General features: G+C 45.2%; 2 protein-coding genes across 3 annotated transcripts in view; one reads left to right on the top strand and one right to left on the bottom strand.

The window, feature by feature from the left end:
• Positions 1-17,197, bottom strand: part of ACADVL (acyl-CoA dehydrogenase very long chain) — a 42,692-nt gene extending 25,495 nt beyond the window's left edge. The window contains exons 1-2 of one of the 2 annotated variants that reach the window (XM_033925074.1): positions 16,978-17,197; positions 97-172 (exon numbers count right to left, since the gene is read on the bottom strand). In XM_033925074.1, the coding sequence (XP_033780965.1) occupies positions 97-172; positions 16,978-17,039 (138 nt within the window). In that variant the 5' untranslated portion in view covers positions 17,040-17,197. The remainder of the gene's footprint in view (positions 1-96; positions 173-16,977) is intronic. The other variant, XM_033925075.1, reaches the window with a different exon arrangement.
• A 911-nt stretch (positions 17,198-18,108) lies between these two features.
• Positions 18,109-24,059, top strand: part of DLG4 (discs large MAGUK scaffold protein 4) — a 196,663-nt gene continuing 190,712 nt past the window's right edge. The window contains exon 1 of the mRNA XM_033925295.1: positions 18,109-18,166. The gene's annotated coding sequence lies outside the window, so the exon portion shown is untranslated. The remainder of the gene's footprint in view (positions 18,167-24,059) is intronic.

Below are 24,059 nucleotides of genomic sequence, written 5' to 3'. Positions count from 1 at the left end.
TCTCTTTCTTCTGCCCTTGGATTTCACCGCTTTTGCCCCAGATCTCCTCCCTGCCTTCCCTTTAGAACTGTTTTGGCTTAACTTCAAGTCTCTTACCTCGGCAGCCTGAGAAGCGTAGAGACGGGCTCCTCCATGGGCCCTTGGAGATGAAGCTAGCAATGCACGGCATCCCCTGCAGACGACAAAGCAAGCAACAAGAAAAAATATATAGTTGGCCATTAATGAATTAGAGTGCTGGGATACGTCAACCAAAAACAGAGCGAGAGTTCAACTTTGTATTATGGATTCCCTGCAGAAGGAGCTAGTGAGGGGCTCTTTTATGCAACTCCTTCCCTAGTTCCACAAGCCACCATTAAACCCAGCTTCCTTGTTCCCAGAACAGATAAGCTTAGTGTCCAGCTGCAGGACAGTCGCCTTGGCTAGAAGCTGGTTGCAAGCCAGCGGACAAAAATCAAGCTACCAAGCTCAGCCATCTTGTGTCCAGCTGCCGAAGCAGTGACATCACAGCAACCTGGTACAGTCAAACCTCGGTTTGCGAGTAGCGCGGCTTGCGAGTGTTTTGCAAGTCGAGCAAAACACTCTGGCAAATCTTGCCTTGCAAACCAAGCGTTGACTCGATATGCGAGCCCCCCACCCCCGAGAACCGGCATCGCCCCTCCGCCCGTCCAGACTCTTACCGCAATTGGGCGCCGGCACGCAGCACCAACCCACAGGACGTGTCGTTGCCGAAAGAGCCTGCCGCTGATCTCTGCTGGGCCTTAGAATCTCGGAGACAGCGGGAGCCAGAAGGCCTCGAGAGCATGCGCAGATGCTCAAGGCCCAGCAGAGATCAGCGGCAGGCTCTTTCGGCAACGACACGTCCTGTGGGTTGGTGCTGCGTGCCGGCGCCCGATCGCAGTAAGGGTTTGGGCGGGTGAAGCCGGTTCCCGGGGGTTGGGTGGAAGCGCGCCAGTGGTCTCGGGGGGGTCTTTTTGGGATGAGGAACGAATCGCCCGCGTTTCCATTACCTCCTATAGGGAAAGTTCCCCTGTATTTGTTAAGTTACGATAAAAACTTGTATCAAAAAAACTTATACTGTAACGAAGGCAAATTGTAACGTCTTAACTGTATGTTAACCTGTAATCGTTCTGAGCTCGTTGAGAATGGGATAGAAAACGACTTAATTAAATAAATAGCAGCATACCCAACTTAGTGGCTTTAGGATATAAACTTGTATTGATAAATCACGCATCTAAGCACATGAGGTTACCACCCCAGGGTTCCACAGACCTTTGAACATAAAAATTGCCGCTGCTGGGCCAGACCAGTGGTCCATCGTGCCCAGCACTCTGCTCACGTGCCAGCCCCCAGGTCAAAGACCAGCGCCCTAACTGCCTACGTTCCGGATCAGCAGAACTGCTCTAACTTTGTCTTGAGTCCCTGGAGGGTGTTTTCCCCTATGGCAGACTCCGGAAGAGCGTTCCAGTTTTCTACCACTCTCTGGGTGAAGAAGAACTTCCTTACGTTTGTACGGAATCTATCCCCTTTCAACTTTAGCAAGTGCCCTCTCGTTCTCTTCAACTTGGAGAGGGTGAACAATCTCTCTTTCTCTACTAAGTCAATTCCCTTCAATATCTTGAATGTTTCGATCATGTCCCATAAGAACATAAGATTTGCCGCAGCTCACGCGGCGGCCCTTAGGTCAAAGACCAGTGCCCTATTTGAGTCTAGCTTTACCGGTGTACTTTCTGGTTCAGCAGAAACTTGTCTAACTTTGTCTTGAATCCCCGGAGGGTGTTTTCCCCTACAACAGACTCCGGAAGAGCGTTCCAGTTTTCTACCACTCTCTGGGTGAAGAAGAACTTCCTTACATTCGTACGGAATCTGTCCCCTTTTAACTTTAGAGCAGGGGTGTCCAACCTGCGGCCTGAGGGCCGCAAGCGGCCCAGTGAAGTATTTTGTGTGGCCCCAGTCGAAGGCAATGCAGTGTTTTCCTCTGCTGCCCCCGGGTGTTTACCGTCTTGCCGGCTCCCTCCTCTGTCTCGTTTGCGGAGCCCAGAAACATTTTTTTCGACCAATGCGGCCCAGGGAAGCCAAAAGGTTGGACACCCCTGCTTTAGAGAGTGCCCTCTCGTTCTCCCTACCTTGGAGAGGGTGAACAACCTGTCTTTATCTACTTTGTCTTGAATCCCTGGAGGGTGTTTTCCCCTATAACAGCTTTCAGAAGAATGTTCCAGATTTCTACCACTCTCTGGGTGAAGAAGAACTTCCTTACATTCGTACGGAATCTATCGTCTTTCAATTTTAGAGAGTGCCCTCTCGTTCTCCCTACCTTGGAGAGGGTGAACAACCTGTCCTCTCTTGCTAAACTGATAGTAGTTATTGGAAATTTTATCAGACTGTGGCACAGAACAGCTCCCCCACATTGCACCGGCATGCAGATAGTTTGGACTGGAGAAGGAAGCTTATGCTTTGTTGACTACACCACAGCCTTGGTTGCTTTGAACATCCTTTTCATGCTAAAGCCTTCTTTCCAATAGAAATGCAGAAGGCTAGCCTAGTGGCTCGGCAAGGACGGACTTGGATTCGATTGCTTGCTCAGGTCTTCTGCTCCTCCGATTAACCACAGATGGGGATGGCAGAGGCAATGTTTATAGCCCTTCAAGGTGGAGTGAAGCAGAAGTCCCCTCATAACAAAGTGGAGACACCTAAAAGTCTGGATAGATCATATGGTCTTCACCTACCATACATTTTCTCCATTTCTTTCTTATTTCTTTCAAAAATTTCTATACCGTTTAAAACTAAACGGTTTACATGATTTACATACATAATATTATAAAAACATAATACAGCAGACACACAAACAATCCTCAGAAATCATATCTACAAACTAATACCATGGCTTATATAATGAAAATCTTGAATAGTTCATCAAATATGCTAGAGAAGAGAATTATTAGTTAGAAAAAGGCATCTGCAAATAATTGCGTCTTGAGTAATTTTATAAACAAGCCCTTTTCACGACAATTTCGTATTTGTTTGTTTAAAGATAGTGTCCTAAAAACCCCCCCAAACAAACCACCCTAAAGCAATCCAAGATAATTTTCAAAGAAGAGAAACACATAAGGAACATCTACTGGATGTACAGTACCAACGTGTACAAGGCCTTTTAAGAGGAACAATGCTGAATCAGACCAAGGTCCATTGAGTTCAACATTATGTCTCCAACCGTAGCTAGTTCAGGTCACACGAACCCAACAGATCTTAAAAGCTAGATCCGTTTCTTTTAGTTCATTCCCAGGAAGGAACAATGGCTCTCCCAAGTCTACTCGGCAAGTAATTTTCTAATGGACTTTTTCTCCAGAAGCCTGTCCAAACCAAACCTCTTTTGAATCACGTTACGTTAGCCATTGTGATCACACCCTCCAGCAAAGACTGCACACTTTGATAATGTATTGTGTGAAAAAAAACAATTCTGGAGTATTGCGTTCAATTCTGGTCCCCTTATCTCAAGAAAGATATAGTGGCGCTAGAAAAGGTTCAAAGAAGAGCGACCAATATGATAAAGGGGATGGAATTCCTCTCGTATGAGGAAAATCTAAAAAGGTTAGGGCTCTTCAGCTTGGAAAAAAGACAGCTGAGGGGAGATATGATTGAAGTCTACAAAATCCTGAGCGGAGTAGAATGGATACAAGTGGATTGATTTTTCACTCTATCTAAAACTTATAAAGACTAGGGGACACTCGAAGTTACAGGGAAATACTTTTAAAACCAATGGGAGGAAATATTTTTTCACTTGGAGAATAATTAAGCTCTGGAACTCATTGGAAGAAGTTGAGGTAAGAGCGGATAGCGTAGCTGGTTTTAAGAAAGGTTTGGACAATTTCCTGAGGAAAAGCCCATAGTTCGTCATCGAGAGAGACGGACATGGGGGAAGCCACTGCTTGCCATGGATCGGTAGCATGGAATGTTGCTACTCCTTGGGTTTTGGCCAGGTACTAGTGACCTGGATTAGCCACCGTGAGAACGGTCTACTGGGCTTGATGGACCATCGGTCTGACTCAGTAAGGCTATTTTTATATGTTTTCGATTCGCTGGTCAGTTTCACGGAATGCCCTCTTTTTATTTCTTTTTGGTATCACCCCACTCATGATTTGACGAGCTTTTATCATAATGGCACAAATTCCTCTCTTATAACATAGCAAATGGCTCAGCCTTCTTGGCCACTTGTGTTCCTGGATGCCTATTCGCCTAACTGGGCATCTTTCTGGGGACAGCTGGGTGCCCCCTCTTCTTCCGGGGGTGGGGGACAACAGTCCAGGTTTCCTTCTCATCTTTTCCACTGTCAAAAGCAACTTGTAGTTTAGAAACCACACTGAACTTAAGCGGATGCGTGCTGTCCTTCAGCCAATCAGCAGCGGACATATGGCCAGCGCCCGACCCAGGTGAAGACATGCAGTGATCTGTCGTTCGCCCCTCAAGCCCTGTACCAGCCAGAGGCGATGTGAACAGGGTGGCCCCCATAGCTGTAGATTGTGAGATTTTGTGAAGAAAGGGGCCCCCAAGTCCCTCCGGGGAGACCTTGCACTGGTGGCTAAACAGGAGGAATGACAAGCTCCTGGATTTTGTGGATTCTCCCGCTGACAATTCTGCATCCATCTGGCTGGAATCGGAGCAAACCACAACGATGGAGGACTCTATTGAATTTTCGTCGGACTCTGCTTTATATAAGGAAGGTCGGGCAACCCATGGCCTGGGCTATGCCCAGAACCACAGCTTCAATGCCCCAAGAATGAAAAGAACCACCTCCACAAAAAGCCTATGACAGAATAAGTCAGAATGGCTTCCAGTGAATATCTCAGGAGACTCAGCTTTTCAAATGAATTTAGAAGTGGGGTTTTTTTTTTTTTTGTTGTGTTCTTTGAAAGCCTAGTGAATATGTTCTGGATACATCAGTCATTCTGTGATCGTGTACATATATCGTTCTGTCTCTTTCCAGCTATTTTTAAATTCCGGAAGAGAATTAAGTTGCTCGCCCACACACACACACACACGCACCATTTAAAAGTGCATTTCAAGGTAAAGCAAGCTCTAAGCCCCATCGCACTTAAAATATACGTATATATGTGATCGACACTGGTTACAGAGGTGGTGAACATTCAGAGCAGTGGGGTGCATGACGTCCGCGTGCTCCTGAAAAGTCTGACACAGGCACAGGAAGCCATTATCTCCCCACTGAACGAATAGGCATAATCGCCAACGCTTTGAAATGCTCTGAGGAAACCTTCCGGACACAGGTCCAGCCAGAGCTGGCATGCCATGCTGGGGGCGGGGCTACCAATCTGTTCCAGGTCATTAAAGGCGGGCTCAGCCTGCCCTGGTTTTAACTTCTGCATCTATGACTTGTAGGCTCAGTGCCCGATAGAGAAATGCAAAAAGCAGGAGGAAAATTTTACAGGGACAGCGTTACCCTGAATTTTCTGTATAAAAGTGATATCTTGCTATTTCTGTGGCGGAAGTTGCATCGATTAATTTATACAAGTGGTAGAGCGACTTCTTGTTCTTTTCAGCATTTTAGGAGACAACTGAAAACGTATTTGTTTGCAAGATTTTTAGGAAATTAACATATTATATTCAACTGCATATGTGCAGTCTTCTTACTCTATTTTGTAGACCTCCTAGAACTTAATGGTATTGCGGTATAGAAATAGATTTTTATGTTATGTAACCAACTATTACTGCTCTTCCCACCTCAAAATTTAAAAATGGCTAACTAGCAGTGTAAGGATCTTGTTCCAAATATTACCCGTTCTGTAGAGGAAGGGCAAAATTTAAAGAGGGACTTAAAGCCAGCGAGGCGTAGAGCTCCGACACCCATGACCCTACCATTAGGTAGTATAGCAATATTGTAGTTTCAATCACAATACATCAAGCACGCTCCACAAGACTCCAAGGAGACTTATCTGCCCCACTTCACTGAAACAGCGATATTAACGCAGCAGTCTAAAACAGTAGGACCACATAATATGTTATAATATGTTATACAATAAGTAATGTATGAATAAAAAGTAATAGAAGGGTGGGGGGAGGGAGAGGTGATAAAAACATATTTAGAATATGATGTATTAGATATAAAAATGATATTGTGTATTTATCAATTGCAATTTAATATTTTGTACATTTTATGTAAAATTTGAAAATTAAAAATATTATATTAAATTAATAAAAGGGAGGGTGGAGGGTGAGGGGGAAAATCAAACTTAGATATATAATGTATTAGATATAAAAGTGATACTATGTATTTATCAAATGTATTTTAATATTTTGTACACTTTATGTAAAATTTGAAAATAAAAAATAATGGAAAAAAAAAAAAGGACCACAGGCGGCAAACTCTGGTACACTTTAAAGCAGGGGTCTCAAACTCAAACCCTTTGCAGGGCCACATTTTGGATTTGTAGGTACTTGGAGGGCCTCAAAAAAAATAGTTAATATATCTTATTAAAGAAATGACAATTACGCATGAGGTAAAACTCTTTATAGTTTATAAATCTTTCGTTTTGGCTGTCTTAATAATAATACAGTGTTCCCCCGCGAATTCGCAGTTTGCGAATTGCAGACTCGCTCATTCGCGGTCTGCTCCAACTGCCTCTTTCTGTAGTAAAGTCGGGCTATACCAATCAGGAGCTGCGTATCAAAGCCGGCTCCTGATTGGTACAGTCCGACTTTACTACAGGAAGAGGCGGTCAGAGCAGATCGTGAGTAATTTTCTTCAGCCGCTGGCTCTCCAGCGGCCCTCTCCTGCCTCTTGACAGGCAAAAAAAACGCATCTGAACAGGGCTTGTTGCAGACCCCTGTGCCAGTCTCCGTGCAGTCTATGCTGTTTGCCCATTTCTCATTCTTGGGTATGTACACTTCTTATGAAAACTTATTTCTTAGTAAATGTTTTATTTTGGGGAAGAAATGTATCCTGTGTTGCTGGCTTTCTCCTGAGCCCCCTTCCTATTGGCATTGGAGGAATCGCCTTCATGAACTTATGGGTTGGGAGGCCCGTTTGGCCTGTTCTTCTCGACGCCGGAGCAGAGACTTTGTTCACACTTGGACTCCTTATTTGAACATTTTGACTCCTGAGAGTCGTAGCCGTGTTTTGAATAGTCTTCACCTTTGATTCTGTGTTTCACAGTGTTTTTGCTGATCCCTGTCTCTGAGTTTTTGTATCTGTGGGGGGATGGGACGGGGGTGGGTGGGGGGTTGGGGCTTCTTTGCTGTGGGGTGGGGGTGCGGTGGGTCCGGGGAGGGCATAAGAGTCCAGCCCTCCGCGGTTGTTTGATGAAAATGTATACCATAGTTCTTCTTTCTGTTGTACACATTTTTTTCTGCTTAATAAAATAGATTTGAACATAAAAAACGCATCTGCGGTTTTTTGAAATTTGCGGGGGTTCCTCAAATGGAGCCCCCGCGAATTTCGGGGGAGTACTGCATTGTGATTTATAGCTAAAGAGAAATATGATCAAGAAACTGTTTTATTTTACTTTTGTGTTTATGATAAACATACTGAGGGCCTCAAAATAGGTCCTGGCGGGCCGCATGTGGCCCCCGGGCTGCGAGTTTGAGACCGCTGCTTTAAAGGGAACCCTGGTGCCGACTGTGTAAGTCCTTTTTGAATATCTGCTCCTACGTGTCCATCGAAGTTAACACCAGACCTGGCTAAGTCTGTCTGGTTTACGTGGGCCGGACCCGGAGCGTTTGAACGTTGTCTTTTAACCTGCTTGAACTGGAGTTGGCGTGCACATTATTCCCAATTGGGAGAGACGGGGGCAATCTGGGGTAACAAGTTTTCAACCACCATAAAGGATGCATTTCTTATCAGAACAACGGAGGGAGAAAAGAAGACTCCCTGCCCTCCCATTTTACATTGATTCAAGGAGGTTCCTTTTCATTGGCTGATATTCTTGATTGACATCCCCTCGAACCAATGGATTTTTTTTTTCAGGAGTGGTCTTCATCAGCCATGCGACACCTCGCAAGCTGTTTAACCAGGCTGCCTCTAGATTTCTAAATCAGGGACCTAGGTGGATGTTAACGTGCCCTCTGAGCCACTCAAGGAACTGACACATGGTAATGGCCAAGATGGCGACCTGGTATTAGAGACTGGCCTGAAGTGGGGTTGTCGGGGCAGGCGAGACAGGGGTTCCCCTACACACATCAGGAGTGCCAAGGCTCGAACCCGAGACTCCATTTAGAGCTTATGAGTGGAGACGGTGGAAGGAGGAAGCCTCCTGGACCACAAGGAGCATTCTACCATATATAAGACAGACAGCCGAGTACACCCTTGCTGATCTAACATGTCATCTGATGTCCTGTGCTTTCGCTTGTTGCATTTTTGGGTAATGTCATTCGACAATAACAAGGATGGAAGTTGCCTGCACTGAAGCGTGTTTTCTGTCTACTGAGCACATGCACGCTAGGATGATCCAAATAATTAATTAACATATTTCGATTGTCCACAAGGCTAATTTTACTTAAAGTTTAGGGGTCACCCCGCCTCGCTGGTTTTTTTTTAAATTTAAAACTACCGCTAAACTCTCGACGAATAATCAACCATCTACGACAGGGGTGTCAAAGTCCCTCCTCGAGGGCCGCAATCCAGTCGGGTTTTCAGGATTTCCCCAATGAATATGCATGAGATCTATTTGCATGCACTGCATATTCATTGGGGAAATCCTGAAAACCCAACTGGATTGCGGCCCTCGAGGAGGGACTTTTGACCCCTGATCCTTTGTGAAGTCTGGTATCACTTGCTGTTGTGTCAAAGACAAGTCCTTTCATTTTGGACAGCGTCAACACAAGCCTTGGCTTCCGACTCTCCTGTTCCTTTCTCTATCTTTGGAATGCCTGGTCACATTTCCTGGCCGTTTCCAGTGACAATAATAGCAAAGTCGGTCTACTCTTGTCTTCGGATCCATCAATGTCAGGTAATATTTTCCCATCCCGGTGCAAAAGAAAAGGACCTTCAAAGGAAATTTTGTTTTCTTCTGCTGACACAACTCGCTCCTAACTTATCATTTTCTATACCTTTCTCCCAAGAGAGCTCAGGTACTCAAGTATTTTTCCTTGTCTGTCCCGGCAGGCTCACAATGGGGGATTAAGTGACTTGCTCAGGGTCACAAGGAGCAGAGAGGGTTTGAACCCACCACCTCAGTTTGCTGAAGCTGTAGCACTAACCACTATGCCACACTCTCCTTTTGCATTCGAGATCGTCCGATTGAATGTCTGGAGAGCGTTATATTAGTAATGTCATGACCTGAGCAACAACTCCAGCAACGAACACAGAACTCTGGTCAGAAACACTGAGATGATCTAAGGCAGTGTTCTTCAACCACCGGTCCACTGGGCCCCAGACAGTGCTCTTCAGCTGCCGGTCCACGGTACGATCGATGCGGCGTTGCCTTCGGGCTGGCTCCCTCTTCACCAGTGCACAAAGCCGTGGGCAGAGGCTCCTATGTGCATCCTGCGTCTGAACAGGAAACCTTCTCTCCGACCGTCGCAACGCCAGAGGGAAGGCTTCCAGATGAGGCGTGGGACACTGCCCACGGCTTTGTGCACTGCAGCACTGAGGAAGAGGGAGCCAGCCCGAAGATAACACTGGGGGCAGGCCAGAGGACAAGGCACTGCATGGAGGGAGGGAGACAACAACAGTAGGGGGAATGCTTTTTTTTTTTTTTTTTTAGTGATTGATTTACATCTGCTGTCTGTTCAGGAAGAAATACATTTGTTTCTTTTCCTCTGGGGGTTGTACTTGCAGAGTCCTGCATCTTAGGGTTTGTTTGTGAATATTACTGCTTTTAGGTTTTGGTCCCGTAATTGCATGGGGTTATCTGTGTTCTTGTAGGAATGAATGTTGAAAAGCATACAGTGTGCTTTGTATATTTTAATTTTGTGGTTAACCATTATGTATTGTTAATACAATTGTGTATATATACGAAAAATGAATGGAAAAAATGGTGTTACAATGAGTACTATTATGGGGGCGGAGTCTGGGGCGGAGATTGGGTAATGGGCGGGGTTTGGCCTACGACTTACACCAGTGTTCTTCAACTGCTGCTCCGTAGATCGGTGCCAGTCAACAAAATAATTATTTTATTTCCACTGATCTGTCATATGCTGAGAGATTGGAGAAACTGGGTCTCTTTTCCCTGGAGAAGAGGAGGCTTAGAGGGGATATGATAGATACTTACAAGATCATGAAGGGCATAGAGAGAGGAGAGAGGGACAGATTCTTCAAACTTTCGAATAATAAAAGAACAAGAGGGCACTCGGAAAAGTTGATAGGAGACAGATTCAAAACAAATACTAGGAAGTTCTTCTTTACCCAACGTGTGGTGGACACCTGGAATGCGCTTCCAGAGGACGTAATAGGGCAGAGTATGGTACTGGGGTTCAAGAAAGGATTGGACAAATTCCTACTGGAAAAGGGGATAGAGGGGTATAGATAGAGGATGACTGCACAGGTCCTGGACCTGTTGGGCCACCGCGTAAGCGGACTGCTGGGTGCGATGGACCTCAGGTCTGACCCAGCGGAGGCATTGCTTATGGTCTTATGGGAGAGGAGGAGATAGTGGATGCTGTGGATGGACCATTTGGCCTTTATCTGCCATCATGTTTCTAGGTTTCTATAACCATAAAGCTCTATGACATCACAATGCAGGTGCAAAGAGCCTTAGCCTATAGGAAGAGGAGATGCAAATGTTAAGAGCCTTAGCCAATAGGGAGAGGAGGAGATAGTGGATGCTGCGGATGGACCATTTGGCCTTTATCTGCCATCATGTTTCTAGGTTTCTATAACCATAAAGCTCTATGACATCACAATGCAGGTGCAAAGTGCCTTAGCCTATAGGAAGAGGAGATGCAAATGTTAAGAGCCTTAGCCAATAGGGAGAGGAGGAGATAGTGGATGCTGCGGATGGACCATTTGGCCTTTATCTGCCATCATGTTTCTAGGTTTCTATAACCATAAAGCTCTATGACATCACAATGCAGATGCAAAGAGCCTTAGCCTATAGGAAGAGGAGATGCAAATGTTAAGAGCCTTAGCCAATGCGCTTCCAGAGAGCGTAATAGGGCAGAGTACGGTACTGGGGTTCAAGAAAGGATTGGACAATTTCCTGCTGGAAAAGGGGATAGAGGGGTATAGATAGAGGATTACTGCACAGGTCCTGGACCTGTTGGGCCACCGCGTGAGCGGACTGCTGGGCACGATGGACCTCGGGTCTGACCCAGCGGAGGCATTGCTTATGTTCTTATGTTATGTTCTTATCTAAGGCACCAACAACCACAGGAGATGTCAAGATATTCTTAGGTGTTTTTGTCAATGATGCAATACTGAAACCTTTCATAGGCCGATATTTATCTTTGCTTTCAGACTCGCCAGAAGATACTGAAGAAAATTCAGACATTATATGGGCAATTGCTTCGGTTTACCTTTCCGCATACTTCACTTTTGTCATGATTTTCCTTTCCTCGTGCTGCCTCTTTCTGCATTCTTTTGCAGTTGGTTGAAGGTCAACTCCACTCGTACATCAAGGAAACACGTTCTGCCTTTGTTTCTGTAGGAATTCTCGATCTTCTCCATTTTTAAGTTCAGTCATAACATCTTTTTGTGAAACCTCAAACTGAGTTCATTCTTAAAGATTTCTTCATTCTGTCTGTCACCTTCTTGTTGACGAGTTCTGTGTTTATTTAGGGACAGTGTCTTCAACTTCCTAACACAACAAGAGTCTATGCGTTGGGTCGGTATCCTGGCTCAATCCCTTACCACTATCGCCGACTCGCACATCAACTTATAGCTTTCTGGTTAAAGTTTTCCTTTGTCATAGCGATGAAAACTGAACCGTCAAAGAACATCCAGTCCATGTGGCAGTCTAGCAGTTGACAGACTGACTTCCCAAGGAGTCAGTTTTCGGGTGCAGATCGCAAACTAGACACAGCCATACAAACTAATTATGACCTCTAAATATTGTTTAATCAAGCTGAAATTTGACACATGAGTAAGACATACCAAGTGGAGAAAAATAAGCCTTTTGGAGACAAGATTTGGCAAGGCTGATTTTTTTTTTGCATTCTACCGTGGACCATCCTAATACACGCAATAGTCACGCGAGGCCCTCTCAATCTTTTCCCTTCTGCAGATCAAACAGGACGAGCGCCGCTAAATTCTGATCCCGTCTTCCCTCATATGTTCTCAACTGCATCCCTGCACCATCTGGCAGTCTGCCGTTCTCTAGAAAATCCTTTTTTCCTTCTTCAGTTCAGCTAAGTCCATTTTCCCCATCGGGCTTGCGAGAGAGAGAGAGAAAAAAAAAAGGACTGACATAAAAATGTCCATCAAAGAAAAATGCAGTACGTCTGCATTGGCTAGGAGCAGACTGCAACGTTCAAGACCTGTTTAATCTGTTCTGTGATGTCGACGATCACATAGCTCCAGCAGCATTGAAGTCTGCTAACCTCAGAAGTCTACCACAGAGAAAGGTAGCAGGTCCAAGTGAAGATACCTCCTAATTCCTGAGAAGAGGCACCAGCACGGGCCTCAAAACCTGCAACAAATTTCTTCACAAGTGAAAAATGGTTACACTAGCCAGAATCTTATCCTGCTTCTACCAGTGGGGACCGACTATTCTCTGGACGCCAAAGATGCCTATATCCATGACATGATACACCAGGATCATAGGTGTTTCCCTCAGATTTTGGGCAGGCCAGAGTATATGTACCTCAGGGGGTACACGAACCACCTGCTGGGGGTACGCGGGCTGGCCACCTTCCCTGCCTGCCCCCCCACCCCCGCGCTTAAGTCACCGCCGCTGCCTATTCCTCCCTGCCCCACCCCCGAAGCTGACCCTGCCACCCGACACGCTTCATTCCTACACACTCCCCACCGCTGCAACAGGGACGGGCCAGGTGTGTGCAGCGAATGCATGCGGCCAGCCCACAGGCATTCCAACATCAATTCTGACGTCAGAGAGAAGGTTCCGGGGGATGGCCGCATGCAGTCGCTGCACACACATGGCCCGTCCCTGTTGCAGCGGTGGGGAGTAGCCCAGTAGCCTGTACTCACGGTGGCCAATCCAGGTCCCTAGTACCTGGCCAAAACTCAAGGAGTAACAACATTCTAGAACCCCAAAGAGTAGCAGCATTCTAGAACCCCAAAGAGTAGCAGCATTCCAGCACCCCAAAGAGTAGCAGCATTCTAGAACCCCAAAGAGTAGCAGCATTCCAGCACCCCAAAGAGTAGCAGCATTCTAGCACCCCAAAGAGTAGCAGCATTCTAGCACCCCAAAGAGTAGCAGCATTCTAGAACCCCAAAGAGTAGCAGCATTCCAGCACCCCAAAGAGTAGCAGCATTCTAGCACTCCAAAGAGTAGCAGGGTTCTGGAACACAAAAGAGCAACAACATTCCATGCTACCGATCCAGGGCAAGCAGTGCCCCCCCCCCCGGGTCTTTCTCAATAACAGACTATGGACTTTTCCTCCAGGAACTTGTCCAACCTTTCTTAACAACAAAAGGTAAAGGGGAATAGAAAAACCGTATTAGTAAGAAAGATACAACAAATGGATCATCTTCCGTGGGGACTACAGTATGTGGAAAAGTGCTATGTTCAATTGATCACAGTTACGTCTATTAAAGCCGTTAAATGTATTTTGTCTTTACATTTTGCTTAACCCTCATATTATGTACTTATCCTAAATCAGTACTGAAAGCATTTTAGAATTTCGTTTATGCATAACAATTTTTATTGAAAGAATCAAATGATCAGTACAATAGGATAATACAAAAATACATTCAATACAATAAGAATTACAATAATATTTCATACACATTTAAATCATTCTTTCAAATTTAATTTCCATATGAATTAATTCAATCTTATCTACACCCCCCCTTAATTCCATCCCAACCCCAGGGGTAGGGAACTCCGGTCCTTGAGAGCCGTATTCCAGTAGGGTTTTCAGGATTTCCCCAATGAATATGCATTGAAAGCAGTGCATACAAATAGATCTCATGCATATTCATTGGGGAAATCCTGAAAACCCGAATACGGCTCTCGAGGACCGGAGTTCCCTACCCCTGCTCTACCCACTATCTTCTCCTAAATGAAATCCCTCATCCTAGATGAAAGTTGACACAAATAAAGAATTAAAATAAATAACTGGAATGTAATTATTAAACCTAATTTTCATAATAAATCATTGATAACCAAACTTCGTATTTTTGGTGAAAGATTCTGAATATAAGGATCCCAAACGTCCATAAAAAGAGTTTTTTTAGGCGAACCTCGAACCTCCCAACTCTCAAATAAAAATAAGCGATGTAATTGATTCCTCCAATGCCAAAAACTTGGAGATTCTTTCTGCAACCCAAATGACATAATACATGTATGCCCAATCATACAGGCTTTCTGAAATAAAAGACATTTTGGTTGGCCAAAACCCCCACAAGCTGATGCTTTACCAAAAATTATTCCCCTGGGACAACCCACTATCGAATTACCCCATAAAGAACCCAAAAATAATAGGAAAAAATATAACAGAGGGATTCCCACCAGAATGTATAATTTAACCTATCCCAGTTTCTCCAATTTTTTTAAAAAATAAGCTGCATGGCAACCCTGTCATTATAAGGAGAAGTTTATTATTCCGAGCAGATATTTGACTTTAAGCTCTCACGTACCAAATAAGATGGTACCGTACGTCAATGCCACTGCATTTTCTAATAAATTGTTCACTTGATCCCAAGATGGATCTCCAAAATCTAAGTATCAAGGGACAGTAAATGACCCAACGTCCCAGCTTCAAGATGACAATGCCAGCATCTATTAGACTTTGAAGTATAGATCAGTGCCAGCCAGGTTTTTAAGAAATCCAAATTGATATGCATGAGAGAGATTTGCATACCAAGGAGGCAGCGTGTGGAAATCTCAAAAACCTGACTAACTAGGGGCGTCCCTTGGACTGGGTTGTGAACCACTGCTCTGTCATTTGTGAACAAGTTAAAACAGCACAAATCCTGAGCCGGAATGCAACGCGCATACCCGAGACTGGTCAGACACCTTTCCACATTGTTTACATACACCGTCACGCAAATCTTGTGCACCGTTTCAACTTCTTGCATTTGCCCTAAACAAAGTAAGGAATTCCTGCCCTCAAACCAATCAATCCCACCTCACCACTATTTTCCACAGGACGTTTTATACAACCTTCTAGGAGGCCTCGGTCTTTGCAAGGTCGCTCAGTTTCAATTACCAATATACTGATTAACCCAACCTAATTACATTTGGATGATTTTAAGCTATAAAAGGCCTTATTTACTCCCCTCCCCCATACATAAAATATGCATTTAAAACCAGGGGTCTCAAAGTCCCTCCTCGAGGGCCACAATCCAGTCGGGTTTTCAGGATTTCCCCAATGAATATGCATGAGATTTATGTGCATGCACTGCTTTCAATGCATATTCATTGGGGAAATCCTGAAAACCCGACTGGATTGCGGCCCTCAAGGAGGGACTTTGAGATCCAAGCCCTCTCCTTTGAGCTTTAAAGCCCTTTTCAAAATATCTGGGATGGGGAGGGTAGGAGGAAGTGTTCTCAAACCCCCCTTCCCCTGCTGTTTTCCTATACCTTAGTGCAGACATAGGCAACTCCGGTCCTCGAGGGCTGGAAACCAGTCGGGTTTTCATGCTTTCCCCAATGAATATGTATTGAAAGCAGTGCATGCAAATAGATCTCATGCATATTTATTGAGGAAATCCTGAAAACCCGATTCGATTCTGGCCCTCGAGGACCGGAGTTGGCCATGTCTGCCCTAGGGCAGGGGTGTCAAAGCCTCACCTCGAGGGCCGCAACCCAGTCGGGTTTTCAGGATTTCCCCAATGAATATGCACTGAAAGCAGTGCATGCACATAAATCTCATGCATATTCATTGGGGAAATCCTGAAAACCCGACTGGTTTCCAGCCCTCGAGGACCGGAGTTGCCTATGTCTGCCCTAGGGTATAGGAAATCAGCATGGGCAGGGGGGTTTGAAAACACTTCCTCCTACCCTCCCCATCCCAGATATTCTGAAAAGGGCTTTAAAGCTCAAAGGAGAGGGCTTGGATCTCAAAGTCCCTCCTTGAGTGCCGCAATCCAGTCGGGTTTTCAGGATTTCCCCAATGAATATGCATTGAAAGCAGTGCATGCACATAGATCTCATGCATATTAATTGGGGAAATCCTGAAAACCCAACTGGATTGCAGCCCTCAAGGAGGGACTTTGAGATCCCTATGCTATGGCTAGTCCAGGGGTGGGCAACTCTGGTCCTCGAGGGCCGGAATCCAGTCGGGTTTTCAGGATTTCCCCAATGAATATGCATTGAAAGCAGCGCATGCACATAGATCTCATGCATATTCATTGGGGAAATCCTGAAAACCCAACTGGATTGCAGCCCTCAAGGAGGGACTTTGAGATCCCTATGCTATGGCTAGTCCAGGGGTGGGCAACTCCGGTCCTCGAGGGCCGGAATCCAGTCGGGTTTTCAGGATTTCCCCAATGAATATGCATTGAAAGCAGCGCATGCACATAGATCTCATGCATATTCATTGGGGAAATCCTGAAAACCCAACTGGATTGCAGCCCTCAAGGAGGGACTTTGAGATCCCTATGCTATGGCTAGTCCAGGGGTGGGCAACTCCGGTCCTCGAGGGCCGCAATCCAGTCGGGTTTTCAGGATTTCCCCAATGCATTGAAAGCAGCGCATGCACATAGATCTCATGCATATTCATTGGGGGAAATCCTGAAAACCCGACTGGACTACGGCCCCGGAGGAGGGACTCTGACAGCCCTGTCCTAGGGAAGGAGAAAGCATTTCTTCCTCTCTCTTCACACTTTGGACGTTAAGGTTTCTGCCTACATCGTTCTGCTGCAATCTGACACCTAAGCTCTCCGGTGCAGGGACTCTCCAGACTCACCCCGGGCCGCCGAGGCGCAGGAGCTGCCGGCAGAGAGCGGGGGTCAGCCGGGCACTCTGCATCCTCCCTCCCTCTCTCTCCGATCGCGGCCGTTGAGGTCTCTCCGGCTCCGATCGCAGCTCCGGGCGGCCACTTTCAACCAACTTTATTGATCAGACACCGAGCAGCGCCCAGACGCCCCTCCCCCCTGCGCTCGAGGACGACCGCAAAGGTCACAAACCGCCGCCGGAAGTGCGCGTCGGCTCCCGAGGCCGAGGCCGGCCCTGCCCCGCGCGGCACGATGGGAGATGTAGTCCCCCCTCCCCCAAGATGGCGCCCGGGGAAGGGGAGAAAAAAACCCAAAAACAAACCAACGCGGGTTAGCATATGACATCCGGGTTTTACTTCTATTGGCAAGCAGGAGGGGAGGGGTTAAACAGGATTGTTCATCTGCTTTGCACTATGTAATTGATTTCAAAAACGAATAAAGAATTAAAAAATAATAATAAAAAAAGAAGCAATGGAAGTAAAACCCGGATGTCTCAATCTGTCCTCCTTTTCCTGGATATATTTTCAATGATCACAGCTTTTATAAACAATAAATCATGAATAATATTCAAAATGAAATGTGAAGTGCTCAGACCTTATAACCTGTGTTATAAACGAGGTTAACAAGGGGACCATCATAGCCTTCACAGTCCCCTAACCACCTGTAATTTGTAAAAGAAAAAAGATGTACTTATCTTGTACGTCCTGGGCTCAGTTACTCAATTCGCCCAACACTTTGGTCCGGTCCAGTCCTAGTGTGCCAGCAATAGGTATGAAAACCAGTGTGATTATCTTTATAATTTTCATCACGAATGAGTATGAGTAACTTTAATGTTATTATTTAGAAAGTTTTTTAGTATACTGAATAAAAGAGTTTAATGTTTTTATGGCATTTTCTCTAGCACTAATGTCCCTCCCTGACGAAGAGACGAAACCTAGGTCGGGGGGGGACTGGGACCATAGGCTGAATAGCACAAGCTGAGAAAAAAATTTTAAAGTCACATCACATGGTTTAAGTTGGTCTGACCGAGGATTAACATTACCAACAACCACCTGACCCAGATAAGTACATCTTTTTTCTTTTACAAATTACAGGTGGTTAGGGGACTGTGAAGGCTATGATGGTCCCCTTGTTAACTTCGTTTATAACACAGGTTATAAGGTCTGAGCACTTCACATTTCATTTTGAATATTATTCATGATTTATTGTTTATAAAAGCTGTGATCATTGAAAATATTTACTGATCTTCATCACAGAGTTAAACTAATTATTCCTCCTGATATATATTTCTCCTTTTCCTGGAGCCATTTGGTAACCCTAAACAGGGGTAATAACTAGACATACAGGAACCACCCGCGGCGTCAAAAACCTTAGGTCAAAGATCAGCGCCCTAACTGAGACTAGCCCTACCTGCGTACGTTTTGGTTCAGCAGGAACTCGTCTAACTTTGTCTTGAATCCCTGGAGGGTGTTTCCCCCTATATCAGCCTCCGGAAGAGCGTTCCAGATTTCTACCACTCTCTAGGTGAAGAAGAACTTCCTTACGTTTGTACAGAATCTATCCCCTTTTAACTTTAGAGAGTGCCCTCTCGTTTTCCCTACCTTGGAGAGGGTGAACAACCTGTCTTTATCTACTTTGTCTTGAATCCCTGGAGAGTGTTTTCCCCTATAACAGCCTCCGGAAGAGCGTTCCAGCTTTCTACCACTCTCTGGGTGAAGAAGAACTTCCTTACGTTTGTACGGAATCTATCCCCTTTTAACTTTAGAGAGTGCCCTCTCGTTCTCTCTACCTTGGAGAGGGTGAACAACCTGTCCTTATCTACTAAGTCTATTCCCTTCATTATCTTGAATGTTTCGATCATGTCCCTTCTCAGTCTCCTCTTTTCAAGGGAGAAGAGGCCCAGTTTCTCCCATTTCTCACTGTATGGCAACTCCTCCAGCCCCTTAACCATTTAAGTCGCTCTTCTCTGGACCCTTTCAAGTAATACTGTGTCCTTTTTCATGTATGGCGACCAGTGCTGGACGCAGTATACCAGGTGAGAGCGTACCATGGCCCGGTACAGTGGCATGATAACCTCTTATCTGTTCGTGATCCCCTTCTTAATCATTCCTAGCATTCTGTTCGCCCTTTTCGCCACCGCCGCACATTGCACGGACGGCTTCATCGACTTGTTGACCAGTACGCCCAAGTCGCTTTTCTGGGGGGGGGGTCTGTCCAAGTACCGCCCAGGACATCCTGTATTCGTGTTTAAGATTTTTGTTACCAACATGCATCACCTTACACTTATCCACGATGAACCTCATTTGCCATGTCGCGGCCCATTTCTCGAGCATGTTTATGTCACGTTGCACGTCTTCGCAATCCTTCTGCATCTTCACTACTCTGAATAGCTTCGTATTGTCTGCAATTTAATCGCCTCAGAGCAATCTCCATAGACCACTACCCTCTGTCGCCTTCCACTCAACCAGTTCCTGACCCAGTCAGTCACTTTGGGGCCTATCCTGAGGGCACTCACTTTATTTATTAGATGCCTGTTTGGAACACCATCATAAGCTTTGCTAAAATCTAAATACACCGCATCTAGCTCTCTTCCTCTATCTAATTCTTTGGTCACCCAATCAAAGAAATTGATCAGATTTTTCTGACAAGAGCTGCCTCTAGTGAATCCACGTTGCCTCGGGTCCTTTAATCAGAAACTTCACTATTTTAAAAGTGTTTCCATTAAATTACTTACCTCTGAAGTCAGACTTACTGGCCTGTAGTTCCTTTCTTCTTCCTTACTTCCACTTTTGAGGAGAAGGACTTTCTCCAATCCTCTGGGTACCACTTCCGACTCTAGAGATGCATTGAAAAGTTCAGCCAGTGGAGCTGCCAGAACTTCCCTAAGTTCCTTGAGTACCCTTGGATGTACATCATCCGACCCATTGCTTTGTCCACTTTTAGTTTAGCTAGCTTCTCACAAACACAATCCTCTGAAAATCGATCAAGGTCTACTACATATGCAGCCCTATTTGTTTTGTCTTCTGCAATTCCACGCCCAGCACTTCAGTTATGAACATAGAACTGAAATATTTAAGCAATTCAGCCTTATCTTTATCTTTATCAGATTCTACATATTCCTCCCCTTCATCTTTGAGTCTCCCAATGCCACTTTTGCACTTCCTCCTATCACTAACTCATCTAAAAAATTGTCTGTCCCCACCCCCACCCCTATTTTACCGTATTGGCTTTTTTTTCTTCCATTTGCATATTTGCTTTCCTGACTACCAGACCAGCTTCTATTAACTTTTCCAGATATTTTTCCTGTCTGCTTTCTGTGATCTTTTGTAGTTTATGAAAGCTAACCTCTTTTTCCTTACCTTCTCAGCTTTTGAGAAACAAAGCGGCCTTCTTTTCCTCTTGCTTTTACTTTCTTTACAAAATAGTTTGTTGCCCATGCAATTCTTTTCAGTTTTGCCCACTGCTTTTCTAATTCTTCCAGATGTTCCCATCCAGACAACAATTCCTTGACTTAATCCCCCATCTCAACAAAGTTATGGGTCATTTTACTAAAGCCAATAGCACATGCAGGCGTGGTAAATACTCCGATGCCCATAAAAACTGACTGGGCGTTGGAGCATTTGCCATGCTGCACTGAGCTGTGTAGCTTTTTAAAAGGGGGGTTAGGTTTTTTTAAAGTCTAGAACCTTCACTTTCGAATGAGCCCTCTCTACACATAAGCGCATAAGAGTTGCCATACTGAGACAGACCAAAGGTCCGTCAAGCCTAGTATCCTGTTTCCAGCAGTAGCCAACCCAGGTCCAAGTACCAGGAAAGATCCCAAGGAGAAAAATAGATTGTATGCTGCTTATCATAGCAGTGGATTTCCCTAAACCATTTTAATAATGGCTTATGGGCTTCTCTTTTAGGAAATGATCCAAACCTTTTTTTAAACCCTGCTAAGCTAACTGCTTTCACTAAATTCTCCAGCAATGAATTCCAGTATTTAATTACCTGTTGAGTGAAGAAATAATTTCTCTGGTTTGTTTTAAATGTACTACTGTACTTAGTAGTTTCATCAGTAGTTTTGGAAAGCAATTCACATCTACTCATTCTACTCCACTCAGTAATTTATAGACCTCTATCATATCTCCCCTGAGGCATCTCTTCTCCAGACTGAAGGCCCTAGCCACTTTAGCCTTTCCTCATAGGGAAGTCGTCCCATCTCTTTTATCATTTTTGTCATCCTTCTCTGTACCTTTTCTAATTCCACTCTATCTTTTTTGACTGTCTTGATATTAAACCACACCATGTGGCGATCACTGGATGCCAAATGATCATTCACTATAACATCAGAAAGTTCTCTTTGTAGAGAATCCAGGATACTACAACTGACGATCATTTCTAATAGTGCTACTAGACATAAGCAGCGTTGTACATCAAAACACAGAAGAGACAGTCCCTGCTCATAAGAGCTTACAATCAAGTCAAGACAGACAAACTGGACAAGAAGGTGCATTAATACACAGTAGAGGAATTACAGAAGGAATGAGAAGACAGATATTGGTGCCTAGAAGGTGGGTCGGAGTTTGGAGTCTCTTACTTCTAGGTGATCCCACAATAGGGACACCCCATGTTAAAGTCACCTATATTTTGAATGTTTTCTATTAAAGCTCTGTCCACTTCTTTCATCTGTGAAGGAGGCCAATATAAATACATTTTCCATTCCCTCTTTCTAGTATGGCCCGCAGTGCTTCTCCCTTACCCTGCCTATACTGCAACTGTATGACTTTAATATCTTTAACGCATAATGCCACTCCCCCCTCCTTTTCTTCCTACCCGTCTTTCCCGAACAGATTACACTTCTCCCTCCGTATTCGCAGTGCTAGGGGATTAACAGAACCGCAAATACAGAAAAACTGCAAATAATTTTTTCACATGTTATTCGCTGTTTTCTATGAAAAACCACCGTGAATATGGTGAAACCGCGAATAACATGGTGGGAGACCTGGCCTGTTCCTGAAGGAGAAGCAAAACACGGTGAAGAAAGTGCTGGGAATCGGCGATTTTCTCTGTAAACTCTTGGAATCGGCGATTTCTCTATGCAAGCTGATGTAACTTGGGGGGGGAGGAGCCAGCAAGCTAAAAAACATGAACAATCAAAACCGCGAATGCTGAAACCGCGAACACGGAGGGAGAAGTGTATAGCCCTGTATAACTAAATCCCAGTCATGGGTCTTTGTGAACCACATCTCCGTGATCGCCACTAAATTCAACTCAGCCTCTTCCATCACAGCCTCTAGAATGATCCAGAGTAGAGAGTTGCACGGGGATAGAAATCTCACCCATCCCCGCCCGTCCCCGTCAGGATCCTCTCCGTCCCCACCCGTCCCCGCCAGGATCCTCTCCATCCCCACCCATCCCCGCAAGGAATTACCTCCATTCCCGCCCGTGCCCATAAAAAGCAGCAATTACTTCTGACAGGATCATCAATTCCACAGTTTCTTTTGTGTTGGCGCTGCTGTTTTCCTTGTGGAATCTCTTTGGTGGAACCCTTTTTTTTTGTTTTCTGTTCAGGTAATTCACTTATAAACCCCCTCTTTTACTAAGGCTGACGTGTCCATTATATTATATGGACGAACCCTGCTTCCAAAGCCTTCCATCCCCGTGGGAGTCCCGTTGGTTAGAGGGGGGTCCCCGTGGGAGTCCCGTGGGCTAGAGAGGGATCCCCGTGGTAGTCCTGTGGGCTAGAGGGGGATTCCCGCAATCCCCGTTCCCGTGCAGACCTCTAATCCAGAGTCTTGTTTCCCATACTTTGAGTATTAGTGTATACTGCAATGCATACATTGCCCCCTTTTCCCATTTGTGTAGAGGTATTTAGTGATTCTCTAGGGCTTATCCTGGGGCTTTGATCACCCTGCCCTAATTCTAGTTCTAGATTCTAGTTTAAAGCTCCCTTCGGCAGGTTAGCCAGTCTGCTGCTGAAGTCGCTTCTTCCCTTCTTTGATAGATGTACAATACATCATCCCTGATCAGCAGCCTATGGAAAATCATTCCATGGTTCTAGGAAGTCAAAACGCTCTCGACGACACCATCTATGATGCCATGCGTTTATCTCCAGGATGTGAGCTGCCTTGACCGTTACCCTCGACACGGAGGACTGACCGGAGATCACTGCTCTAACTGGTCTCCACGTGTCACCACTGCACGACGACTGGGACTCCCTACCTCCCCACTTAAGGGCTATGACTGCTGCTTCTGTAGAATCCCCAGCCCCCCGGACAACTCGGGGATTGAAAGACCAGAGCCGAGAATCGAACCCAGGTAACCCCTGCGGGGCAATGAGCAGCAACGATCCTGAGCCATCAGGCTGCCCTAATTGGTCTAATTATAAAACTCGAGTTCTCTCCCGCTTCTGTCTCCTAATATCTGCCTCCCACGCATGCTTTCCGTTCCCACCTGTCTGAGCTTCCTCTCAGCCTCATGAGCAACATTCTGTAGAATATCCCGTTACTCTAGAATCTGTTCTCCGAGGACGAGCGGACATAATATTCTCACACGTGGGTGACATCCACAGAACCTGGAATGGACAAAGCTTGAAGGACCATCAGTTTTTTGTTTTCTCAGCATATCAGCGCTGTTTTTCTCAGCATATCAAACTTTGATATCTATTTATTTGATTTTTTTTTTAACTCATCCTCCGCAAAGGAGCTCACAACAGGTTATAATCCCATTTTCCCTATCTTTTCCAGCAGGCACACAGTCTATCCAATGTACCTGGGGCAGTGAAGGATTAAGTGACTTGCCGAGGGTCATAAGGAGAGTACAGGGTTTGAACCCACAGCCACAGGGTGCTGAGGCTTTTTTTTTTTGTGCCTTCACATTTTAATTTTATTGTACAGTAGTTTTCTTCATAATTCGTCTTTGATTTTTTAGCCTTTAGGCCACTTCGTGACCTTTTATGCCCCAGGGAGGTTATTGACATACGTTTTCCTTGAGCTCCTCGGGCCATCAAGCCTTTGACTTCACATCGGCTGTTTCTCCCTCCAAGTTAAAGATGGTGCTGAGCTATTTT

Source organism: Geotrypetes seraphini, chromosome 16 (genome assembly GCF_902459505.1).
Source record: "Geotrypetes seraphini chromosome 16, aGeoSer1.1, whole genome shotgun sequence".
Classification (NCBI taxonomy): Eukaryota; Metazoa; Chordata; class Amphibia; order Gymnophiona; family Dermophiidae; genus Geotrypetes; species Geotrypetes seraphini.
The sequence above is the reverse complement of the archived record's forward strand: the minus strand, read 5'-3'. Positions and strand labels throughout refer to the sequence as shown.